Source organism: Brachyhypopomus gauderio, unplaced genomic scaffold (genome assembly GCF_052324685.1).
Source record: "Brachyhypopomus gauderio isolate BG-103 unplaced genomic scaffold, BGAUD_0.2 sc40, whole genome shotgun sequence".
NCBI classification, from domain to species: domain Eukaryota; kingdom Metazoa; phylum Chordata; class Actinopteri; order Gymnotiformes; family Hypopomidae; genus Brachyhypopomus; species Brachyhypopomus gauderio.
Genome location: NW_027506868.1, coordinates 2378041 through 2399955, shown reverse-complemented (window position 1 = coordinate 2399955; position 21915 = coordinate 2378041). Strand labels below are relative to the sequence as shown.

Sequence of the window (21915 nt, the reverse complement as noted above, 5' to 3'; positions counted from 1 at the left end):
AGAGACTGTGCTGCCCACGTGTGGGCTTGGACTCAGTGTGTTGTCTGCTCCGCCCCGTGTTCCTGCCTCTATGCCTGTGTCCCCTTTGCTCCCGTGTTCCATCCCTGGTTTTGTTTTGGTTCCTGTCCCTGTGGTTGTGTCTGTCAAGGTCTGTGTTCCTGTTCCCGTGTCTGTTTCTGGTGGTGTCGTCTCTGTCCCGGTCCCCGTGTCTGTTCCCCAAGTTGTTACCCACCTTGTTCCTGTCCCCGTCACCATCGTCCAAGCCGTGTTTGCCTCAGTGTTTACCTCTGCCCTGTCCCCTGGCCCCGCTCCAGTGTCTGTCCCCGGTCCTGTCCTGTCCGGCCCTGCTCCTGTGCCTCGCCCTGGCCCTATCCGGTCTCCCTGTGTCCCGTGTCATGCCGTGTCCCAGGTCCCTCGTCCTATTTTGTCTGGTCCTGTCCCTCCGGTCTGTCCTGTGTCCGCTGTCCCTGTCCTGTCTGCCCTTGCGTGCCCCGGAGTGGCACGCTTTGAGGGGGGGTTATGTCACGTAGGGCAACGCCCCCTCTCGTAGCTGTCACTCTGGGTTCCCTCATGTCCGTGTTCCCTGCCTGTTTGTCCCGCCCTGCTCGTTGGTTTTGATGGATTCCTTGTTTGTTACCACGCCCCTGTGTCATTGTCATCACCTGTCCCTAGTTTTGTCCTGTGTATATTAGTCCCTGTGTCTCCCAGGTCTAGTTGTCGGTCTTTTTGTTTTTGCTGTGTTTTGCCCGTTCGCCCTAGTACCGCTGTTCCGTGAGTCTTCCTTGTTGTTTTCTTTGTCCGTGTTCATGCCTGTGTACATTTCATGTCAGGATTGCCCACCCGTTATGACCCATGCCCGTTACATCGACTCTGCCTATGGTATTTCCTGTAATAAATCTCGCTCTCCTCAGCGCTTGTGTCCGCCTCCCTGTTCTGCCCCGCGCAGATCGTTACAACATCCAAACAAAACAAGAAGTAAAACGAAATTTAACAGTAAGGACAAACCCACAGGAGCACGGAATTACAGGAATGCAAATCTAAACTAACAAACCTGACAGATACGCAACCAAACCAAAACCTAAGACACATCAACACAACCTAGAAAATACATGTATGCAGTAACACCGAAGATATTAAACAGCCCTGCAAACTTAACAAACCAAAAAACCAAGGACAAAAGCAATCGGCTACTTCACCTTATCCTTGGTGGCGAGGATTAAGAAAGACGGAAACGATAGGTGAGTACGACTCAACGACCAAGGACAAAAGACAAAGACTGTACCCAACCAGACAGATTAAACCTAACCACGGAGAAGAGGTGAGACTAAAGCACGGGTAATGGACAGAATGACTCATGCCAGGAGATCCAACATCAGGGAATATAACCAGGTTTAATCAACAGAGAAACTCAAAGCAGCTGAGTAACTTCAGTAAGAGAACTAAGATAGAGGGCGGGGCTACCACTACACAAAGATGACTAAAACGTAAGAGACAGAAGGGACGTAATATGAAGACGTAACACCACATTAGAACAGAGCTGTCAAACATTAGATGACAACATGCCTGGTGAGATGAATCCAGATTGCTATTGCAAAGGATTAATTAATGAGCAATTCCTGTCAGGAGTAATGATGTGGGGAATGCCCACACTGGGTCCTGCATAGGGCTGTATAGACATGGATGGTCTCCAGGAATATGAGAGTGCTTTCCTGGGCTTCACAGTCCCAAGATCTTAATCCAGAGTATCAGTCTGCTGACGTAGATGAGCTGTTTAGAGCACTTTAGTTCCTCCATCTAATTTGTGGGACTCCACACCTGGTAGAAACTACGCCAGGAGTTCTGAAAGGAGCTGCACTACTCAAATAAAGTGTCCATTGTGTATCTCATAATGGAAAAAAAACACTTACTAAACATCTATAAACCTTTGTGTTGATTTTTGGTGCCAGTTATTAATTCCCATAAGATGCTCAAAGTTCAAAAGTGTAATATTTTTCTTATTTCATTTAATTGCCAACATTTTTACTTGATAAGACACTGTCTCGTTACTGTCAAATTACTGTAATTCTGTTGATTAACAGAGACACTTATAGACAGTAATACTGGGTTCTTATGTACATTAAAGATCAATCATTTACCAGTTACCAATAATTTTTTTCAGCATTGGTCTGTGTCACTGTTTGTCAGAGAAATTACATCTATCATTAGAAATAGTGTAAAATAAATAACCTCTCTGTATGACGCTGGGCACAGGGAGACGGACGAGGCACGAGTCCACTGGTTTCAACAACGTCACTTTTATTTGACATACAAATAGCGCAGACAGCGCACGTGCAACACTTACACATGTATTACTCTGACAAAGATGAGCACGGGACACTGCGCGAATGCACATTAAATAGACAAACCACATAGACCCCGAGTGATGACGAGACAAGCCACAGGTGAGACCAATGAACACGTTCAGACACAACCACACCCACGGAGATCCACAGACGCAGACGTCTAGACATAGACGACGTAAACACACGCCCCAAGGGGAGGGGTCAGGGGCTGTAACGTGACACTCTGATACTGATCTGTGATTTGGTGACACAGGCTGCATGAGAATTTGGCAATACTGAGTCCAGTGGATGTGTCCTATGTAGATTAAAATCATAGCAAAAATGTAAGACGATGACATTTTGATGAATGTAAAAATGAATGCGGTTGATACCGAGGTAGTTTTCTCTGTTGGATGTCACTATTGTTATGTTGAGATTAAGAATTGTTTAACTCTCCATTGTCCATCACTGGTCCAAGATATTGCAGCCCGTTTTGAGAGGTGTTGTTCAGTGTCAAAAGGGAGCAGCAGTATTATGGACCTATAAAGTAAGACAGATTTTCAGGACAGCTGCTTTTCTGAAGTTTGCCTAAAAGTCTGGAGAATTTCATTTTGATTTCTGGACTCAACACTGTGTGACAACTAGGTCATGTTCATGCTGTGATTAGTGTCAGGAAGTAGGCTGGTACATGCAGCATGGTGGGGTTTAATTTTGTCCTATTTCTGTTCATCATTGTGGGGTTCAGTAATAGAAATCAAGAGTATTATTGATTTTCATTGCATTTGTGTGGACATACAGTCTCTGTGTGATTTGCAGACACACCCAGAGAGCAAGCTCATAAAGCGTTCATTCTCCACTGTCGGTGATCAGTGTGTCAACGACATTTGGCAGGAAGAGTTCTCCTTGGAGAGGGTTAGTCCTGACCGCCTAGAGAGACCCAGGCAACGGAGCTTCAGAGGTGAGATACGTACCACTCAATAATAAAGACAAAACCAATCGATAATAAAGACATAACCACTCAATAATAAAGACATAACCACTCAATAATAAAGACAAAACCAATCGATAATAAAGACATAACCACTCAATAATAAAGACATTACCACTAAATAATAAACACATAACCACTCAATAATAAGCAAAAATAAAAAAGCAGGGTTATAGGTGATGAGTATACAGTTGTGAGGGGTTATAGGTGATGAGTATACAGATGATGAGTATACAGATGTGCAGGGTTATAGGTGATGACTATACAGTTGTGCAGGGTTTATATGTGATGAGTATACAGATGATGAGTATACAGATGTTTGGGGTTACAGGTAATGAGTATACAGATGTTTGGAGTTACAGGTGATGAGTATACAGATATTTGGTGTTACAGGTAATGAGTATACAGATGTTTGGGGTTACAGGTGATGAGTATACAGATGTTTGGGGTTACAGGTGATGAGTATACAGATGTTTGGGGTTACAGGTGATGAGTTAGGGTATGGTTTTTATTTTTATTGTATGCTATTGTTTTTATTTATTGTTTTTTATTTGTTATGTATTATATTTTGTGGGCAATGACCTTCCCAAGGTGATAGACCTCTAGTCGTAATAAGCTTCTTCTTATCTTGTGTGAAGAAGCCCTTTGAATTGCCAGTGTGTATGAAAGGTGCTATTTAAATAAAGACATGCCTTTTTCACCTTTATGCTTAAACACAGGTGGCGAAAACTGCAAAAAATAAAAAATGAAACATTTAAATAAATAACCTCTCACCCTAACCTAACCGTAAACCCTAACCTCAACCCCAACCCTAATGGTTTGGGTGATAGAGGTTGCCAGTCCCTAAACTTTACCACTTTCTTCCCAGTTCCTAATCCTAACCATCTCATTCCTGACCCATAAACTTAACCCCCTCCTCCCCTAATCCTAATCCTAACCCTATCTCCTGGTCCCTAACCCTAACCGCCTCTTCCCCCAGCCTTAACCCTGACAGCCAGTGTTTGAAATTAATCACATTTTTCTTCCATTTACCACTGTGGCTGTGTCATGTAGAGCTACGCCCCCTCTCGTAGCTGTCACTCTGGGTTCCCTCATGTCTGTATTCCCTGCCTGTTTATCCCGCCCTGCTCGTTGTCTCTGTGATTTCCCATTGTTTGCCACGCCCCTGTTATCATTGTTCACACCTGGTCCTTGTCTAGTCCTGTGTATAAAAGTTCCTGTGTCTCCCATGTCCGTATCGGTCTTTTTGTTCAAACCTGTGCCTAGTCATTCCAGCTGTTCATAAGTTTGCGCCTTTGTGTTATCCGTCTCCCATGTGTTTTGCCTTTTGTCCCTTAGTTAGTCTGCCTTGTTGTTTTCTGTACCCGTTGTCATGCCCAGTGATGTCAGTAACGCGTTACTCTAATCTTAACACTTTTTTCGGTAACGAGTAATATAACGCGCTACTATTTCCAGTCCAGTAATCAGATTAAAGTTACTTATCCAAATAACTGTGCGTTACTATTTTTATTTTCCCTAGTAAAAATATATATTTTTGCTTTCTTCTTGGCTCAGTTCTACTTTTGCGTCTGACCGTAGCGCTCGACTCCGCACGCTGCGCGCGACCCTGTGAGAGCGCGAGCACGTTTTACAAGTCATTTTTTGCAGCGTCCTCCCGTAACGATGTGTGGTAGTGTAAAGAAACACCCCTCAAAAACAGGGGAAGGAACATTTACCTGAAGAATTTTAATGTTGCACTGTGTTCCACGTTTGAAAAGTGCTGGAATTTTGACTAACGTCGCCTACTTTAAAATGCTTGAAATTGTAATGGTATTTTGTTTCACAAGTAGCTGTCTGACTGAACAGGGGTGGGTTTCCCGAAACGTTCGTAGCGCTAAGTACTTCTTAACCTCGTACGTTTCATACGAGGTTACGAAGTACTTGGCGCTACGAACGTTTCGGGAAACCCACCCCAGTTCGCTTGTATTACGTTTACAGATAAATTTACAAATAATACCGCGCAGCTACACAAACGTAATGTCAGGAGATACTGTAGCGACTACTACTGCTCACGGCGAGTCTTGCCCTTTAAGTGACACTGGGGGGGTTACTGCGCGCGCCAGGGTTGCTTTATCAATAAAGTTTCCCTCCTCGGGATTTTTGGATTAAGGTGTTTCTGCCTCGGTTACCGAACCTGCTTCAATACATTGTTACTGTTAAAAATGCACTTCCAATAAAGTGAGTATTGGAAAAATTAATTTTGCTGCTGAATGTAACTACTAAAGTAACTTGTAATCTAACGTAGTTACTTTTAAAATCAAGTAATATGTAACGTAACTAAGTTACTTTTAAAAGGAGTAATCAGTAATCAGTAATCGGATTACTTTCTCAAGGTAACTTAGCCATCACTGGTCATGCCTGTGCATATTTCATGTATGGACTGCCTTCCCGATCTGACCTGCGCCCGGTATTTCGACTCTGTCAATGGAATTTCCTTTAATAAATCTCGCTCTCCTCAGCGATTGTGTCCGCCTCCTTGTTCTGCCCAGCGCAGAACGTTACAGGCTGATGGAAGTAAAATTCTACCAGCCACTTACATTTTTTACCAGCCACCATTTTGTAATTACAAGTCTGGGTTAAAAAAACCAACATCAATATATATGAATGTTTTATTTCAAAATCTTACTTTTGGTTATTAAATTTTTTGTTTAAAATTTTCTGTATCAGACTTGAACAATGTACCAACATTCATAGTCTCTTTTTCACTCTGGTTCAATCTCCTCATACTGTAATATTGTATTACTATACTACTATACTGCTTTAATACTGTACTACTATGCTACTGTATTACTGTATTTCTGTACTTAATCTACTACTGTAGTACTGTGCTACCATACTGCTGTACTACTGTACCAGACATATCAGCATCATTTCATTTTGATAATGTCCACTAGCTTAAACATTTGTTAGCTACCTAAGGTAAATTAGACAGCTAGATACACTATATTGCCAAATGGGTCGCTCTCAGGAGCTCATTGAATTCCAGTGTGGAACTGTGATAGGATGCCACCTGTGCAACAAATCCAGTCGTGAAATTTTCTCACTCCTAAATATTCCACAGTGAACTGTCAGCTGTATTAGAAGAAAATGGAAGTGTTTGGAAATGACAGCAACTCAGCCACGAAGTGGTAGATACATTGAAGTAAATTGAAGGAGCGGGGTCAGCGGATGCTGAAGTGCATAGTGCGAAGAGGTCGGCAACTTTCTGCAGAGTCAATCACTACAGATATCCAAACTTCATGTGGCCTTTGGGTCAGGGGCTTAGCAGCAAATTCTGGGCCCTGTACACTATCAATGTCAGAGGCCCCCTATAAATGCCAGTAAACAAGGCACATGAGCAAAATGGGCCCCTCTCCCTACTCAGGCTCTGGGTAGTCGGGTCCACTTTTCCCCCCACTACCATGCCTATACTTCAGATTAGCTCAAGAATAGTGCACAGAGAGCTTCATGGAATGGGTTTCCATGGTTGAGTAACGGCATCCAAGCCATACATCACCAAGTGCAATGCAAAGCATCAGATGCAGTGGTGTAAAGCACGCCACCACTGGACTCTAGAGCAGTGGAGGCGCGTTCTCTGGAGTGATGAATTGCACTTCTCCATCTGGCAATCTGATGGACGAGTCTGGGTTTGGCAGTTGCCAGGAGTATGGTACTTGTCTGACTGGATTGTGCCAAGTGTAAAGTTTGGTTGAGGGTGATTATGGTGTGGGGTTGTTTTTTCAGGAGCTGGGCTTGGCCCCTTAGTTCCACTGAAAGGAACTCTGAATGCTTCAGCATACCAAGACATTTTGGACAATTCCATGCTCTCAAATTTGTGGTTTGGAGCTGGCCCCTTCCTCTTCCAACATGACCGTGCGCCAGTGCACAAACAAGGTCCATAAAGACATGGATGGCAGAGTCTGGTGTGGATAACCTTGACTGGCCTGCACAGAGTGCTGACCTCAACCTGATAGAACACCTTTGGGATGAATTCGAGCGGAGACTGAGAGCCAGGCCTTCTCATCCAACATCAGTATGTGACCTCACAAATGCGCTTCTGGAAGAATGGTCAAAAATCCCCATAAACACACTCTTAAACCTTATGGACAGCCTTCCCAGAAGAGTTGAAGCTGTTCTACTGGGCCAACGTCATATTGAACCCTATGGATTAAGAATGGGATGTCACTTAAGCTCATATGTGAGTCAAGAAAGGTGAGCAAATACTTTTGGCAATATAGTGTAGGTAACTAGTTAGATATAGATTTATGCAGTGTTTTCATTCATCTAGGTAGCTAACTACATCTGGATTCCTATAAGGCAATTAATTTTCCAGTAGCTATTGTTTGTTTTGGACATTAGTATTTAAGCTACATTAGCTAACTAACAATTTTTAACTTCAGATTCACAATGAAGCCGATTTGACACAAACATCCAACATTTCTTTAGCTTTGTGTGGTAATGTCATTATCTGTACTAACCATGACACCAAATTAACAACACTGCTGGATAACCAACATGTATCATGCATGCGTAAGACTGGCAGCCATAAGCCTGCAGCATCTGCCATAAGACTTATGTTGGGAATAACACCCAATAACCTCCTAACTGGATTCACCTGCTGTTCTTAACCACACCCCCTCCCCAGCTGTTTATATACACCTTCGTTTCACTTCCTGGTTGCGAAGTATTGCCAACCCATGTTGCATACCAAGTGTTTCATTCTCCTGTTTGTTCTCCTGTGCACCGACTTCTGCTTCCTCCTTAGACCTCATCTCCTGCCTAGCCACTTGGTACCTTTCGGACTCTGCTATCCTGTTGCAACCCCAGACCAGCTTGACTACTCCAAGTTAGTTATGCGGGTGAACACTCGCATGCCGATTACCAATGCATCGACTATTGTCAAATCAATCTGTCAAATAAAGAGCATTGTGCTTTTGCATGTGGATCCCTCTCAGTCTCATCAATACGTTACAAAATATGGTGTTTGATCATCCTGCAGTGGGTCATGATATCGGCACACAATTGTGTGAAATCCAGCAAGGAAGACGTAGTGCTGCCAATTATGCAAGGGAATTCCGCACACTGGCTGAGGGGAGTGGCTGGGGGGACTTAGCCTTAAAAACTGTATTTCGCTGTGGGCTGAGAGCCGAACAGTAAGTGGAACTGGAGCAAGAGCCCGTCACTCACGGATTTTATTCAAGCAGCAGTGAACGTTGACAACGTGTTAAGCACTAACCGTTCAGATCCTGGAAGGCAGGCCTGATAGTTTTCAGGCGCCACGCCAGAATTCCGGCGTACCGACATGTCCGCGAGAAAAAAAAAATTTAAGGGGGGGGGAAATCCATCAAATCATAATGATAAACCACACGCGCGCGCATGCTATCTGTTTTGAGGCCGAAATATGATCGTTATGATCCTTACGAGGTTCCCAAGTTACGATTTTTTGTGGTTACTACACATCTCCCATTTACTGTATAAAGCCTCGTTTGGACCTAAATGGTTCTGCATCATAAACGGAACTTGGTGTTTGGTGTGCGCGGCGTCAGGATTAGTTAAACGCAGCTATGGATAAAGGTATTTGCCAAAAGGCTAGCTTTAGGATAGGATAACTGCGTATAGTATGTTATTTACGTACAGTATGTACGTATGTTCCGATTTACACCAAAAATCGATTTACGACGGATCAACGTCGTAACCCGGGGACCGCCTGTATTTGACATCGGAAGAGCTTCAGAGGTAGATACAAGATAAATTCAGTATTTTATCTTTATTCTGATTAAGTTAAATTTTTATCAGAAATATAAGAGTGTTTTTTTTGAGCCGGTACAGGTGGTCAGACGATCTGGTTCATCCTGGCCACCTTATGGCGTAAGGTGTAATACATGAACAAAAGCACAAAATGTATGTCCTAATACACTATAAAGTTTTACTCCTTACATTCAAGGCACTTCATGGCCTGGCTCCTAAATATCTTCTCGACCTCCTAAAACCCTATAAGCCTTCTCGTAACCTCAGGTCTTCGGAAGCAGGCCTTTTGGTGGTCCCTAGGTTCAGGCTCAGTTCTATGGGCGGTCGGTCCTTTAGTGTCGCAGCCCCTTTGCTCTGGAACTCTCTCCCCCCCTCTCTTCGCTCTACTTCTTCTCTCCCTCAGTTTAAAACCTTATTGAAAACTCACCTTTTTTCCCTTAATTTTTCCCCTACACCTTCTTCGGGTTCTGTTTAATTTTTGTTGTTTAATATTTGCTTATATTTGTAAAGCGTCCTTGGGACTTGTAAAGGCGCTATATAAGTTTAACTTATTATTATTATTATTATTATTATTATTAATAAACCAACACAAAATATTAAATTTATTAAATTATATATATAAAAACTAACTATAATCATAATACTTTTAAACTTTATTTGCATAATTTCTTTGAGTTGTCTGGTATCCTATAATTTACTAACAGTAATGAATACATAATTAATTATGCCTGTTTTTAACATATTGTGTCTAATCTAAATCTTTGTTACAGCATTTTCTCAGAATATTAATAGAAATTAGTTTTTTATTTCACTATATTGATTACCTGACTTATTTATTATTAATTAATTTAAAGATTAATTATTAAATATTCTAAATATGGTACACTAACACTCCACCCCTCCCCCCCCACCCTCACAAAAAGTTCAAGCTCAGGAATTTTTCCCACTATCACCCCTGTGGAAGGTCTCACACGTCGACCTCCCATGTTCAGCTTCCTCGTCCTCTGGGTGACGTACCCTACGATGTCCCCGAGCCCATTTAGCTGGGTAGATCTCTGCTCACACCACAGGAGAGAGCCCGTCGCATTCGCGAAGGCCTGTGTATCAACTGCAGTGAAGCGGGTCACTTGCGTGACAGATGTCCAGCTCGTTCGTCCCGCTCCAGAGGCAACACACACTCACAGGAAAGAGTAAGCACATCTTTATTTTCTATCGGGGGCAAGTCCCAATTTAACCTACCTATACAGATCACTTGGAGTGGTGTTACTAATGACTTTTCAGCGTTAGTAGACTCTGGAGCAGGGGTGACTTCATAGACGTAGAACTAGCTAATACTCTACACATTCCCACTGCACCTGTGGATCCCCTACTACAAATAAATTATTTGAATGGTCAGCCCATCGGAGACCGAGTAGTAACACTACGCACCAAACTCCTAGTTCTCCGAGTGGGACTGTTTAATTCTGAGATGAGACTATTTTATCTAGTCTCCTCACCCCGAGATCCCATTATCCTCAGTTTTCCCTGGTTGACTGAACAAGATCCGGTGATATCTTGGAAAACAAGAGAACTGATAAGGTGGCAGCCACGTAGTTTACAGCAATGTATGCACTTACCCCTCCGATCCACTGCTATTGAAAGTCCCGACACACCCCTCTCTGAAGTCGTTCCCAAGCAATATCAGGAGTATGCTGATGTCTTTAATAAGAGCAGTGCTAGTCAGTTGCCTCCCCTCAGGTCTTGTGACTGTGCGATAGACCTCCTACCTGGGACCACCCTGCCTAAGAGATCCAAACCTTACCCTCTCTCTCACCCCGAGGACACGGCCATGGAGTCCTTCATCAGTGAAGCCCTTGACAAGGGATTCATCCGTCCGTCGACTTCATTAGTGGCGGCAGGCTTCTTCGTGAAGAAAAAAGGAGGATTGCATCCCTGCATAGATTACCGTGCCTTGAATGCTGTCACATCCAAGTATGCTTACCCTCTTCCCTTCATTTCTGCCTCACAGGAGTGCCTAATGGGGGCAAACATATTCACAAAGTTAGATCTGCAAAGTGCCTATAACTTAATATGTATACAGGTTTCGGCGCGTTGGTGGCCCCTCTTACTGACCTTGTGAAAGGGGGGGATGACACTTCGTGTGGACCACCAAGGAGGACCGAGCCTTTAATACCCAAAAGACTGCGTTCATCAGTGCCCCCATTCTACACCTTTCAGATCCTAAACTCCCCTTCATTGTGGAGGTTGATGCATCAGAGGTGGGTGTGAGCATGGGCGCTGTGCTGTTACAAAGACAGGGGAACCCACCGAAGTGGTTTCCCTGCACCTACTTCTCTAGGAAGTTAAAACCAGCAGAGGTCAACTATGATGTGGGAGACCACAAACTTCTCGCCATGAAACTCACCCTGGAGCAATGGCATCATTGGTTGGAGGGTTCAGAGCAACATTTCTTAGTGTACACCGATCACAAGAACCTTGAATATTTGAAGTCCACCAGACGACTAAACCCACGTCAAGCCAGGTAGCCTCTATTCTTCTCCCGCTTGCGTTTCTTTGTGTGTTACACACCCGGGTCCAAGAACACCAAGGCGGACGCATTATTCCGTATCCATGAGAAGACACAGAGTAACAGAACCCCAGAATGCATTTTAAAGGATTTGTGTTTCCTCGCTCTCATTCGATGGGACATTCAAGACGACTTGGAAGAAGCACTGCGTACCGACCCGGGTCCTGATGACTGCCCTGAAGGAAAACAATACACCTCCGTGTCATTAAGGGGGCGTATCCTCCAGCTTGCCCATGACACGGCCAGAACAGGACATCCAGGTATTACTCAAATGAAACACCTCATTGCTCAACGTTACTGGTGGCCGTTGTGGGAGGACGACATCTGCGACTACATCCTCTCATGCGTCGTTTGTGCACAATCTGTAACGCGGGAGTCCAAACAGAATGCAAGTGCGAGAGTAAAACACGAAACACATCCCCAATATAATAAACAAAAGCAACGTGGAACACTCAATGTGTGAAAGGAAATAAATGAAAGCCGTGAGAACACAGTGAAACAATAAACAAAACCCAACGCGGAAAACTCAACGCATGGAAAATAAAAGCTCAACCAGCTTTGACCTTATGACCTTAACCCTGACCCCAACTACCATCTCCTGTGCACCAACTTCTGCTTCCTCCTTAGACCTCATCTCCTGCCTAGCCCCCTGGAGCCTTTCGGACTCTGATATCCCGTTGCGACCCCGGACTGACCTGACTACTCAAAGTTAGCTATGCGAGTGAACACTCAAATGTCGATCTGTCAAATAAAGAGCATTGTGCTTTTGCACGTAAATCCCTCTCAAACTCATCATTTCGTTACAACTTATCTAAAATAACGTTCAATTGCGTGCATGCATAGTCCAAATCAGGCTAATGGCGTTTGCGGGGCACGTGTATTGCTGGAGTAGAACTGGAAATAAATAGCGCCTCAGTCACTGCCCCATTTTAACGACACTGAATACTCACTGCCTCTCCTGTTCACATTGTTAACAGGAGAGGTGCTAATTCCCCCCGCTGACCCTCCTTTATTTTCCCTTCTTGCCCTGAACCTACCCTTAACCCTTTATAGACCCACATGCTTCCTGGACTCTGACCATATGACCTTAACCCTGACCCCAACTCCCGTCAATCTTTTCTAGGATTTGACTCTGCCACATACACCCACACACACATACATTTGGAAACACTCCCTCAGCTATGTTAACTCTAACCCCTATGTTACAACAGGTTTTTAGGGAGCCAGTGCACTAAAAGAGTTAATCCTGAACCCTAAACCTTAACCCTCAACCCTAAACCTTATCCCCAAAACCTTTAGAGTCTAAAATTGAACAGTAAAACAGCACAAATAGCCTCTCATCCAGGGTACCCGCGGGTCCTTAACCCCTTTGTGCAGCTACATTCCAGCGGCCATTTTTAAAATTCCTCAGATGCCCGACATAGTCCACTATAAAACTAGATATCTCAAGTTGTACATATATGAAAATGATCATTCATGGCTCAAACTGAAGTAGACAGTCGGAGGAACATATTGATACACTTCAATATCATATTCCTTGGTTTGTTTTATTTTTGAGCCTCTATCGCACAAGCAAATATGCCAGGAATGTCAGAAATGCACACTTGAACTTGAGCATCACAAGCATGTATATTCACATAGTTATTCATTACGGTCTATAAATTTGCAATATATTCCGCTATGGTCTTTTCTAATAACACAGAAAAAATGAAGCAAATCCATGCAAGCATTGCAAAGTTATTCCACTTTGTTCCAAGGAATGTCAAGTTCACCACACCCTGTCCAAATATGCCACACCCGATACACACCCTTAGCCAACCAAGCTAACATGCTAACATGCGGGTGTACCGTCTCACTTCCGGGTTGGCGAAAATTCAGAAAATTGCTCATATATTCCATACAAAGTAATTATTTTATGTTCGAAAGTATCCGCAATCGGAATAAAAACGAACAAAATAATCCATGGCTGCTTCAGTTTCGCCGAACAGTGTGTTCTGGGGAGCTTAGCTTAGGTTAGCAAAGGTTAGCTTATTTTGCTATGCTAGCGGACTGACATTGGAAATGAACGGCGACTTTCCGAGGGCTAGGGTTAGGGTTAGTAAAAATATAATTGACCAATCATGGCAAATGAGGGCTGGTTAGCTTCAGCAGAAGGAAGTAAACTATTGGTTAGAACAGCTTTCAATCACTTCTAAGGCTCCAGCTTGTCTCTGTGGGCTTATAGGTTCACCCTACCCCCCCCCCCCCCCCACCCCTTCGCACCTCGCCGGGGGAGAGGTTGTAAAATCTGTCATTCAAAGTCACTACCCCCCTTCTGACCAATAAAAACCACTCAAATCAAAGCAGAACCCCTTCAGCTTTGTAATAAGAGGTCAAATCACCTTTCAAAACGCTTCGGTGACGCTTAGGGGGCAGATTTGTCGGAGCGTCTCATTCAGGAAGTGGATTACGCAAAATTTTGCAGTGAGGTGAGCAAGCTTTTTAAGGTATTTATCCACAACGGATATACGATGTTAAGGTCTTAAATTAAAGCCTTATTAGTACACGATTTTTAGGTGACAAAACATGAAGTCATCTTACTTCGTATACTTTTTAAAAGGACAATTTAAATGGCGAGTCAAGTTGCACATGTAAACCACATGTTGTAAACACGGTGTGTCCAGAAGGGGATTTCTTGAAAACAGTTGCTTGTAGATGGCTGAAAATCGGTATGCAGGATGTTATACTAGTTAAAAAAAATACAATCAGTGTGTTGTGTTTGCGTTTTAAGAATTTTCGGTATTCGATATTAATTCCCTCCTATCTTAAATCCCTCCTATCTTCACTCGCTTTTAAGGCCTTACGTTCTGGCCCGACCGTTGCGCTCCTCCACTGAACGTCGCCTTGCTTTACCTAACATCCGTGGGAAGCAATCCAGACTGTTCTCCTCTGTAGTTCCTGGATGGTGGAATAAGCTGCCCTCGACCATCAGAGCAGAGCAGTCTCTTACTAGTTTTAAGAAACTCTTAAAAACTGAGCTCTTCAGTGAGCACCTGCTCTAGTGACTTTAAACACTCCACTGCACCACCATCCATTTTTTGCCAAGTCTGAATTTTATTGTATCTACTCTTTTATAGTATTGTAAGTCGCTTTGGATAAAAGCGTCAGCTAAATAAATAAAAATAAAAATAAAAATAAAAAATAAAATAATTATTTTGTGTGGATAAACAGATTTTGCCCGGCGACGGGATCGCTAGGGGGTGCAAATGTCAAAGAGGTTAAAAAGTCTTAAAATGTCTTAAATTTAGTTTTACATATTCAAGGTCTAAAATTGTCTTAAAATGTCTGGAATTTTAGGAGGGGAGGCATTAAATAAGTGTGTTGCTCAGTTTTTCTGTTTTATTTTACCGATGTATATCCCACAATAATTATCATTTCCGCAACGGCCATTCCGCATGGTAGATGGCAGTAGTACGTCACCTAACAGGTGGAAACAGCAGATGAATGATTTAGCTGCCTAACAAGCTGCTTTTCTTATTTGAGGGCTGCGGCGGGAACAACAATACAAGGCTCCGATGCAGACAAGGGTAAATGTCAATTCAATGAAGTGGCTGGAGGATGAAAAATATTGTGGCTAGCTGAAACCTTCCAGTGATTCGTATGAGGCGCGATATGAACTTGCCGAAAAACATTCAAACTTGGTACAATGGGCTGTAAAGCGCTGGATTCTCATATGAAATCTGAAAAACACAACTGATATGATAGCACGCGTAATAGTAATATGCATATCGAGTCATTCGCTTCTAACTGCAGTTTAACTGTAAGTGCCAAAAATGATTTGTCTACTGTGTAGGGCAACCAAACGTCTGTATTTCCCGGGACGTATTTCACGTCCTGTCCCGGTTTTTTTTTAAGTGAAGAAATGTCCTGGTTTTTAAATTACCTTCATTGGACCATTACAATTTAGATTTACAGGCACTAGGGCACGGCGCACAGCGCTGCATGTGCCGTAATCAGGGTTGCCAGGTCCTACAAAAATATCCCGCACAAAGTCAGTGTAAAACCCGCCCTTCAGAAGCCTAAACTAGCCCAAAGTTGTTGACAGGAGTGTAAGGGGGGGTGGCGAGTGTAAAATGGAGGCAAATTAAGTATTATATAGCGATCGATTCTTAGTGTTGACTTGTAACTCCCGCGGTAGCCCAACTCAAAAGTAGCCCAAAAAAAACCGCACCCCGGAATTTTTACCCGCGGCTGGATTTTCAAACAAGCCAAATTTGTCGTGAAAACCGCAAACCTGGCAACTCTGGCCGTAATCCCTGAGCCGTCAAGCTTTGATGCATCCGGACCAGTGACGGTATATATAATGGACGGTACGTCAACGTTGACTCCCATTGTGAACTTTTGAAGCCACCAAGATGGCCGCACGGACATGAAAATTGGAGCCAGAGCATGCGCATTAGAACCCGTAGGCAGGACAGTGGCTCTGTTCGAAATATCCTACTACATACTACTGGCGTACTGATCGAGCCCCAAATCAGTATGCTGTATGCAGTATGTGACCAAAATGAAATTTTCCAGTACGCGAAACATACCCGGATGACGTACTAAAATATGCAAAATATTCCAGTATGCGAACAGAGCTATCTTCTTGGTGTACTGCATCCCATCATGCAACGCTACGTTCACGTGACCCCGTAGTATGCTTTGCTTTTGTCGCATACTGGAAAATGTACTGCATACTACTACGAGAACCAGTATGCAGTATCCAGTATATACTGAGTCGAGTATGCAGTATCCAGTATGTAGTAGGCTATTTAAAAAAACTAAATATCTTTATCTCCGCCCCAACATTCGTTAGGATATGCCCACTAGTATAGACACTTTTGACGTTTTACAAAATAAACAAAGGTAAAAGGTTTTAATACTGCTGTCGAGAGTTTCACTGTAGAGAGTTTTGATAGAGTTTTGCTGTTGAGCGCGTTCACGTTTGAGCGTCTGGTATTAGATGTCAACCAACGCAGCTATTAACTGTCCATCACCTTATCGCCACACCCCTTTAACTAACACTTAATAACTTCTATAAAATCTGTTTATCGTAGAGAAAAACACTGGGAGAGATACTAACGCAATGGGGTCTTATAGAATTGACAAAATATAATTGCTCAAAAAATTTATTTTACGTGTAATAAAAATTCAAAAAGAAAAAGTTTCTCGTCCGGCCCGTTCACTTACATGGGAATGTGCGGGGTTAAAATTTGTACTGCAGCCAGCCACTAGAGAGCAGCTGACTCACGGAGGCATCACTTTTCACTCATGTCCTCCAGTACACTTATATATACGGTCTCTGGTCGTGACCGGCGCGAGGTTCCACGTGCCGACAATGACGTAATCGCGGTGGCTCCGCCCCTGCGCGAGGTCGTGCACCTCTCGAATTTTGTAATTGTCATAATTCAGCCTTCAGTGAGGGCAGCCCTGTTCTTAATCACAATGTAGACAGCGTGACTGTCAGTACGCAACATGCAACACGCCCCCCCCAGTCCGGTATGGTGCTGAACGGTGCAGAACAAGTTGAAATTGAGACTTGGATATTTTAGTTGTTTACAGGCTTTAAGGCTGTAAAGGCTGTTTTGCTGAGTTCTCTTAACAGTGCACTTTTATATTTATTTGATAGTTATTTTAAATTATTTTTTGTTCCGTAAGGTGGACTGTATTATTTATTTCAGTTCAGTAAAATGTTTTGTATACTATTACCTAGTTTGTCATTTTTTACCACAGTAATAGTATTATTTTTTCTTGTGAGAGGTATTAAAAAGGTCTTAAGTCATTGAATTTGAGATTTAAAAATGTGCAGATACCCTGCTCTCACCATCTGCATTGTGTGTGTGTGTTTACAGGTGTTAGGTCCAACCTGAGAGACACGGTGAGTGTGGAGAGGGGTCGGTCTAAGGAGCGGAGGCATCTACTATCTCCTGATCCATCTCGCTGCACTTCTGAGGACAGAAGTCAGTCACAGACACAGGGAACACACCACTCAAGATCTCCAAGTGAAGGGAGAAAACACACACCACACTCACAGGTGAAGATACACACACACCACACACACAGGTGAAGATATTCTATTGTTTTTTTTTATTTATTTATTATTATTAGTACTAGTTTTTTAATCTCTTCAATCTGTATATATCCACTCTTTTTTCACTTACTGTAATGCTGCTGCTGTAATCTTAATTTCCCTGAGGGAAACCTCTCAAAGGGATCCATCCATCCACACCCACACCCACACACCACTAATGATCTCCCAGTGATGGGCGAACACACACACAGGTGAAGATGCACACACAACATACACACACCACTCAAGATCTCCCAGTGAAGGGAGAACACACACACCACACAGACAAGTAAAGGTACACACAAGGTACACACCACACACACAGGTGAAGACAAAAACACACCACAAAGACAGGTGAAGACTAACACACACACACACACACACACACAATCAATCAATCACATTTTATTTATATAGTGCGTTTTACAACAGTTGTTGTCACAAAGCAGCTTTACAAGTGTCCGAGTCCAAGCCCCCAGTGAGCAAGCCAAGGGCGACAGTGGCAAGGAAAAACTACCTAAGGGCATGAGGAAGAAACCTTGAGAGGAACCAAGACTGCCTATTTTTGTTTAGACAATTATTGCACACTTTCTGTAAATCATATAAACTTAATTTCACCTCTCAAATATCACTGTGTTTGTCCCCTATATGATATATTTAACTGAAATTTTTATCCAAACATTCAATAATTTATAAAGGTAAATCAGGAAAATTAACAAAGGTGCCCAAACTTTCGCATCCCACTGTATATACAAGTTAGAAACTTAACACTGCAGCTCCACACACTGTATCTCTACACAGTGCACCTCTACACACTACATTTATACCATATTATTGTCTTTTTAGGTTGACACTTCAGGAAGTCCAATACACTCCATTTCAGACATAGGCACCCCTAGAGGGCGACGGCAGCTCCCTCCGACACCCTCTGGACCCCGACCACACATCTCCTACTCACCATTGGTATCTCATGGCCGTCCAGCAGTAGATGAAACTCAGTCACGAACCCAGCCTGTAGGAGATGGGGAGGAGCCTTCACAGCAAGATGTGCTTCCTCTTCACGGGGCTCCAGGGGCACCAGGGGTTGCCAGCCAGGCCTGTCCACCGCCCTACATCTCTGAGTCCTACATCTCCGAGCCCTACATCTCTGAGTCCTACATCTCTGAGTCCTACATCTCTGAGTCCTACCTCCCGCTACACCAGGGTTCCCACAGCCCTGACTCCAGCTGCCCAGAGGACACTCTCACATTTGAAGCTGCCATAGCGTCCAGTCTGGGTCACGTCAATGCCACCAGCAACACCCCCCTGGCAGTGCACACCTGGCAGGTGCCCAACGGGCATTTCCGCAAGCATCCGGCCCAGACGTCTGGCAGCGAGCTGCTGAGTGACTCTGATGAGGACGAGCGCTGTTAGACGTTTGAGTCACATGACTAGGAGTCACATGACTAGAAGCACAGTAGCAGCCCCTGACTCACCTGACATTTCAGTCACATGACTTCTTGTTTGAACCTTAGCCTGGTGTTGGTTCTGCACGCTTGTGTGCTTTATCTGTGAATGACAGGAGAAATCTGACAGTTGTTAACTACACTGCCCAGCTATAAATTAAACAGCAAACAATATGATGTAGATCAAACTTGTTTTAGAGCTTTTCAGTATGCATTTCTATCAGTATGAAAAGTACTCAAACAAGCTTTGGTAACAATATTAAAACAGTATTCTCAGTTAACATAAACAGGTGGTCAAAAATGGGCTTTAATCAAAACCTCTTTCGGAGTGCAGTAGATTGTTGTTCTACCTCTCCAGACCCCAAATAGAGCAGGACATGAAGACACCAAGAACTTCTGATGTCACATTATAAATATTGAAGCTCTTTGTGTCTAAACACCTTGCCAATTCACTCAGGCTGCCCATAACTTCCATCTGTAGCCCTCCACAGCCAAGAAGCTGTGTGTGTGTGTGTGTGTGTGTGACGGAAGGTCCTGCTCTTTGACTGTAAGATGTGGAGCTGTGGAGAAAGGGGAGGAGAGGAGAGGGGAGGAGAGAAGTAAAATGCCCCTTTACTTTGACATTGCTTCGCTGGAAGCATCTTGTACACATTAGCTGGCTGAGAACTCATGGCTGGATGAATGATGATCTTGAACAAAATACAGTAGAACACTTTAAACCAATTGTATGTACTGCAGTCTATAAGCCATGTTCTCCTGTAAATAAAGTGTCTTGAATGTGCTCTTTTGTGAAACAATGACAATATATATGTTACAGCATCTTTGTAAGGTTTATGGTCTTAACATATGTAATAAGGGTGTTTCTAAGAGGTCATGTTTCATATGAATATGTTGAAGTTTGTACTTGAGTCCCTGGTGAGGCCAACCAAGAGAGGAACTCTCACAATGCTGAACTGGACCATAAAGCTCTGAGTGTAACGGTGATCTGCACTGGTTAGGGTGTGACTTTATTTACTTCTCCCATCATGCTGTTGGGTTCACATGGTGTCCTGATCACTGAGTGAATGATGCTATAGAAAAATGTTGAAAAGGTCTAGATGAAGTAACTCTACTCTGGGTTTCAGTTCAGAGTTGGTGTTGTGTGTGTGTGTGTATGACGAGGAGATTGGTGTGTACTGGTAAGCTCCAAGCACAAATAAATGCATTTGTGTTTTGGGGAGTGTGAGAGTGTAGGTAATTATATTAAACACAAGTAGATCACTTTTAAATATTTATTTATTAATCTATTAGGCAAAGCAAGTGAAGGAAAAATGTTCTAAGTGAAATTCAGTAATAGAGTGAAATACATTTAATATTTAATTCTCAATTCAATACTGAATAAAATCCAGTGCAATGAATAGAGTGAAATACTGTGACTGAACCTTTTCAGTTAAGCAGATAAAACATTAGTTTCAGTATGACCTACCATGTGCGTTATCTGACATTGTGTTAACATCTGGAACAGTGAGGTAGTAGTGTAGAGAGATAATGTCAATAGAATGAGAGTTTAACCTTAATGATAATTTTATTAGGAAGTAGGAATTTAATTGGCACAAGATCACAGATCAAATCAGGTCATAGTATAATGGATTACAGTAGATCAGATCGGTCTCCCCTTGCATTCTCCATTTTGTGTGTGGACCACGTACTTTTTGGCACTGTCAAAATTTTCAGATAAAAATAGCAAATATGTTGCAGGTAAAATGTTTAATTAATATTCTAAACATCAACTACTACTGCTGGATTATTTCAGATCCAAACAGTTAAAGAACCAAAAGCAGAGATCTGTATCATATTTTGTTAGAATTAGTTTCTGAATCATGGGGCATATGTGTTCTGAATGGACTATGTAGGGCCACTTTGAAATGTGAAAAGGTTCCAGTTGCACCTGATGATGTGTAGAAGAGGTTACTGGTGTTAAAAAAAAACTGGCGTGGCCTGGCGGTTAGGGAACTGGTCTTGTGACTGGAGGGACGTGGGTTCGATTCACAGACCTGAGGCCATAATTGAGGTGCCCCTGAGCAAGGCACTTAACCCTCAATTGCTCACTTGTATGAAAAATTAGATAAAAATGTAAGTCGCTCTGGATAAGGGTGTCTGCCAAATGCCATAAAATTTAAATGTAAAATATGTGGGTTATGTATGACTACCATGAATTGATTGAATGTATTGAAGTTTTGTTCTAGGGTTACGGTTAGATGAGTGTGGCATTTATTCCATTTTGTTTTGTGAAGCAGTTTTATTTGTACTCATTGAGTATGTATTGCTGTTTAATAAAACAATTCAGGTGTTCCTGATATTTTGTGTTTTAATGTATGTGGGATTGTGCATTTGTGGGTTTTTTCTGTTTTGTTAATTTGTTGCTGATTTTGAATTCAAGAGTTAGTCATCTAATGATGCCACAGTCATATGTGTTAAGGAGCCTTAGCCCTGTAAAACCCCAATTTTGAAAAAAAATAGAAATTTTTTCTTCTCTCTAATCATGTTAAAGGGGTCCTCTGATGCAGAAACTGAAGTGTTATAAAGTTTTTTATGTTTTAGTAAGTTTTTACAGAAATATTGCAACATCGGGTCTAAATAAGAGCTGAATTTGTGTATTTGCCCCTATGCTGTCAAAACAAATATACTGAATGAAAAAGGTTTGATTTGCACTGTGGACTGCTTATAAAGCTTTTTAACAGTAAATCTCATTATTAATA

At 42.7% G+C, this 21915-nt stretch overlaps 1 protein-coding gene across 8 annotated transcripts in view; it reads left to right on the top strand.

Annotated features, from left to right (window-relative positions):
• Positions 1-21513, top strand: part of cacna1ea (calcium channel, voltage-dependent, R type, alpha 1E subunit a) — a 269169-nt gene extending 247656 nt beyond the window's left edge. For all 8 annotated transcript variants that reach the window (XM_076985535.1, XM_076985537.1, XM_076985534.1 and 5 more), the window contains 3 exons: positions 3138-3279; positions 17515-17696; positions 18579-21513. In XM_076985535.1, coding sequence (XP_076841650.1) covers positions 3138-3279; positions 17515-17696; positions 18579-19145 — 891 coding nt within the window. In that variant the 3' untranslated portion in view covers positions 19146-21513. The remainder of the gene's footprint in view (positions 1-3137; positions 3280-17514; positions 17697-18578) is intronic.
• The last annotated feature ends 402 nt before the right edge of the window (positions 21514-21915 follow it).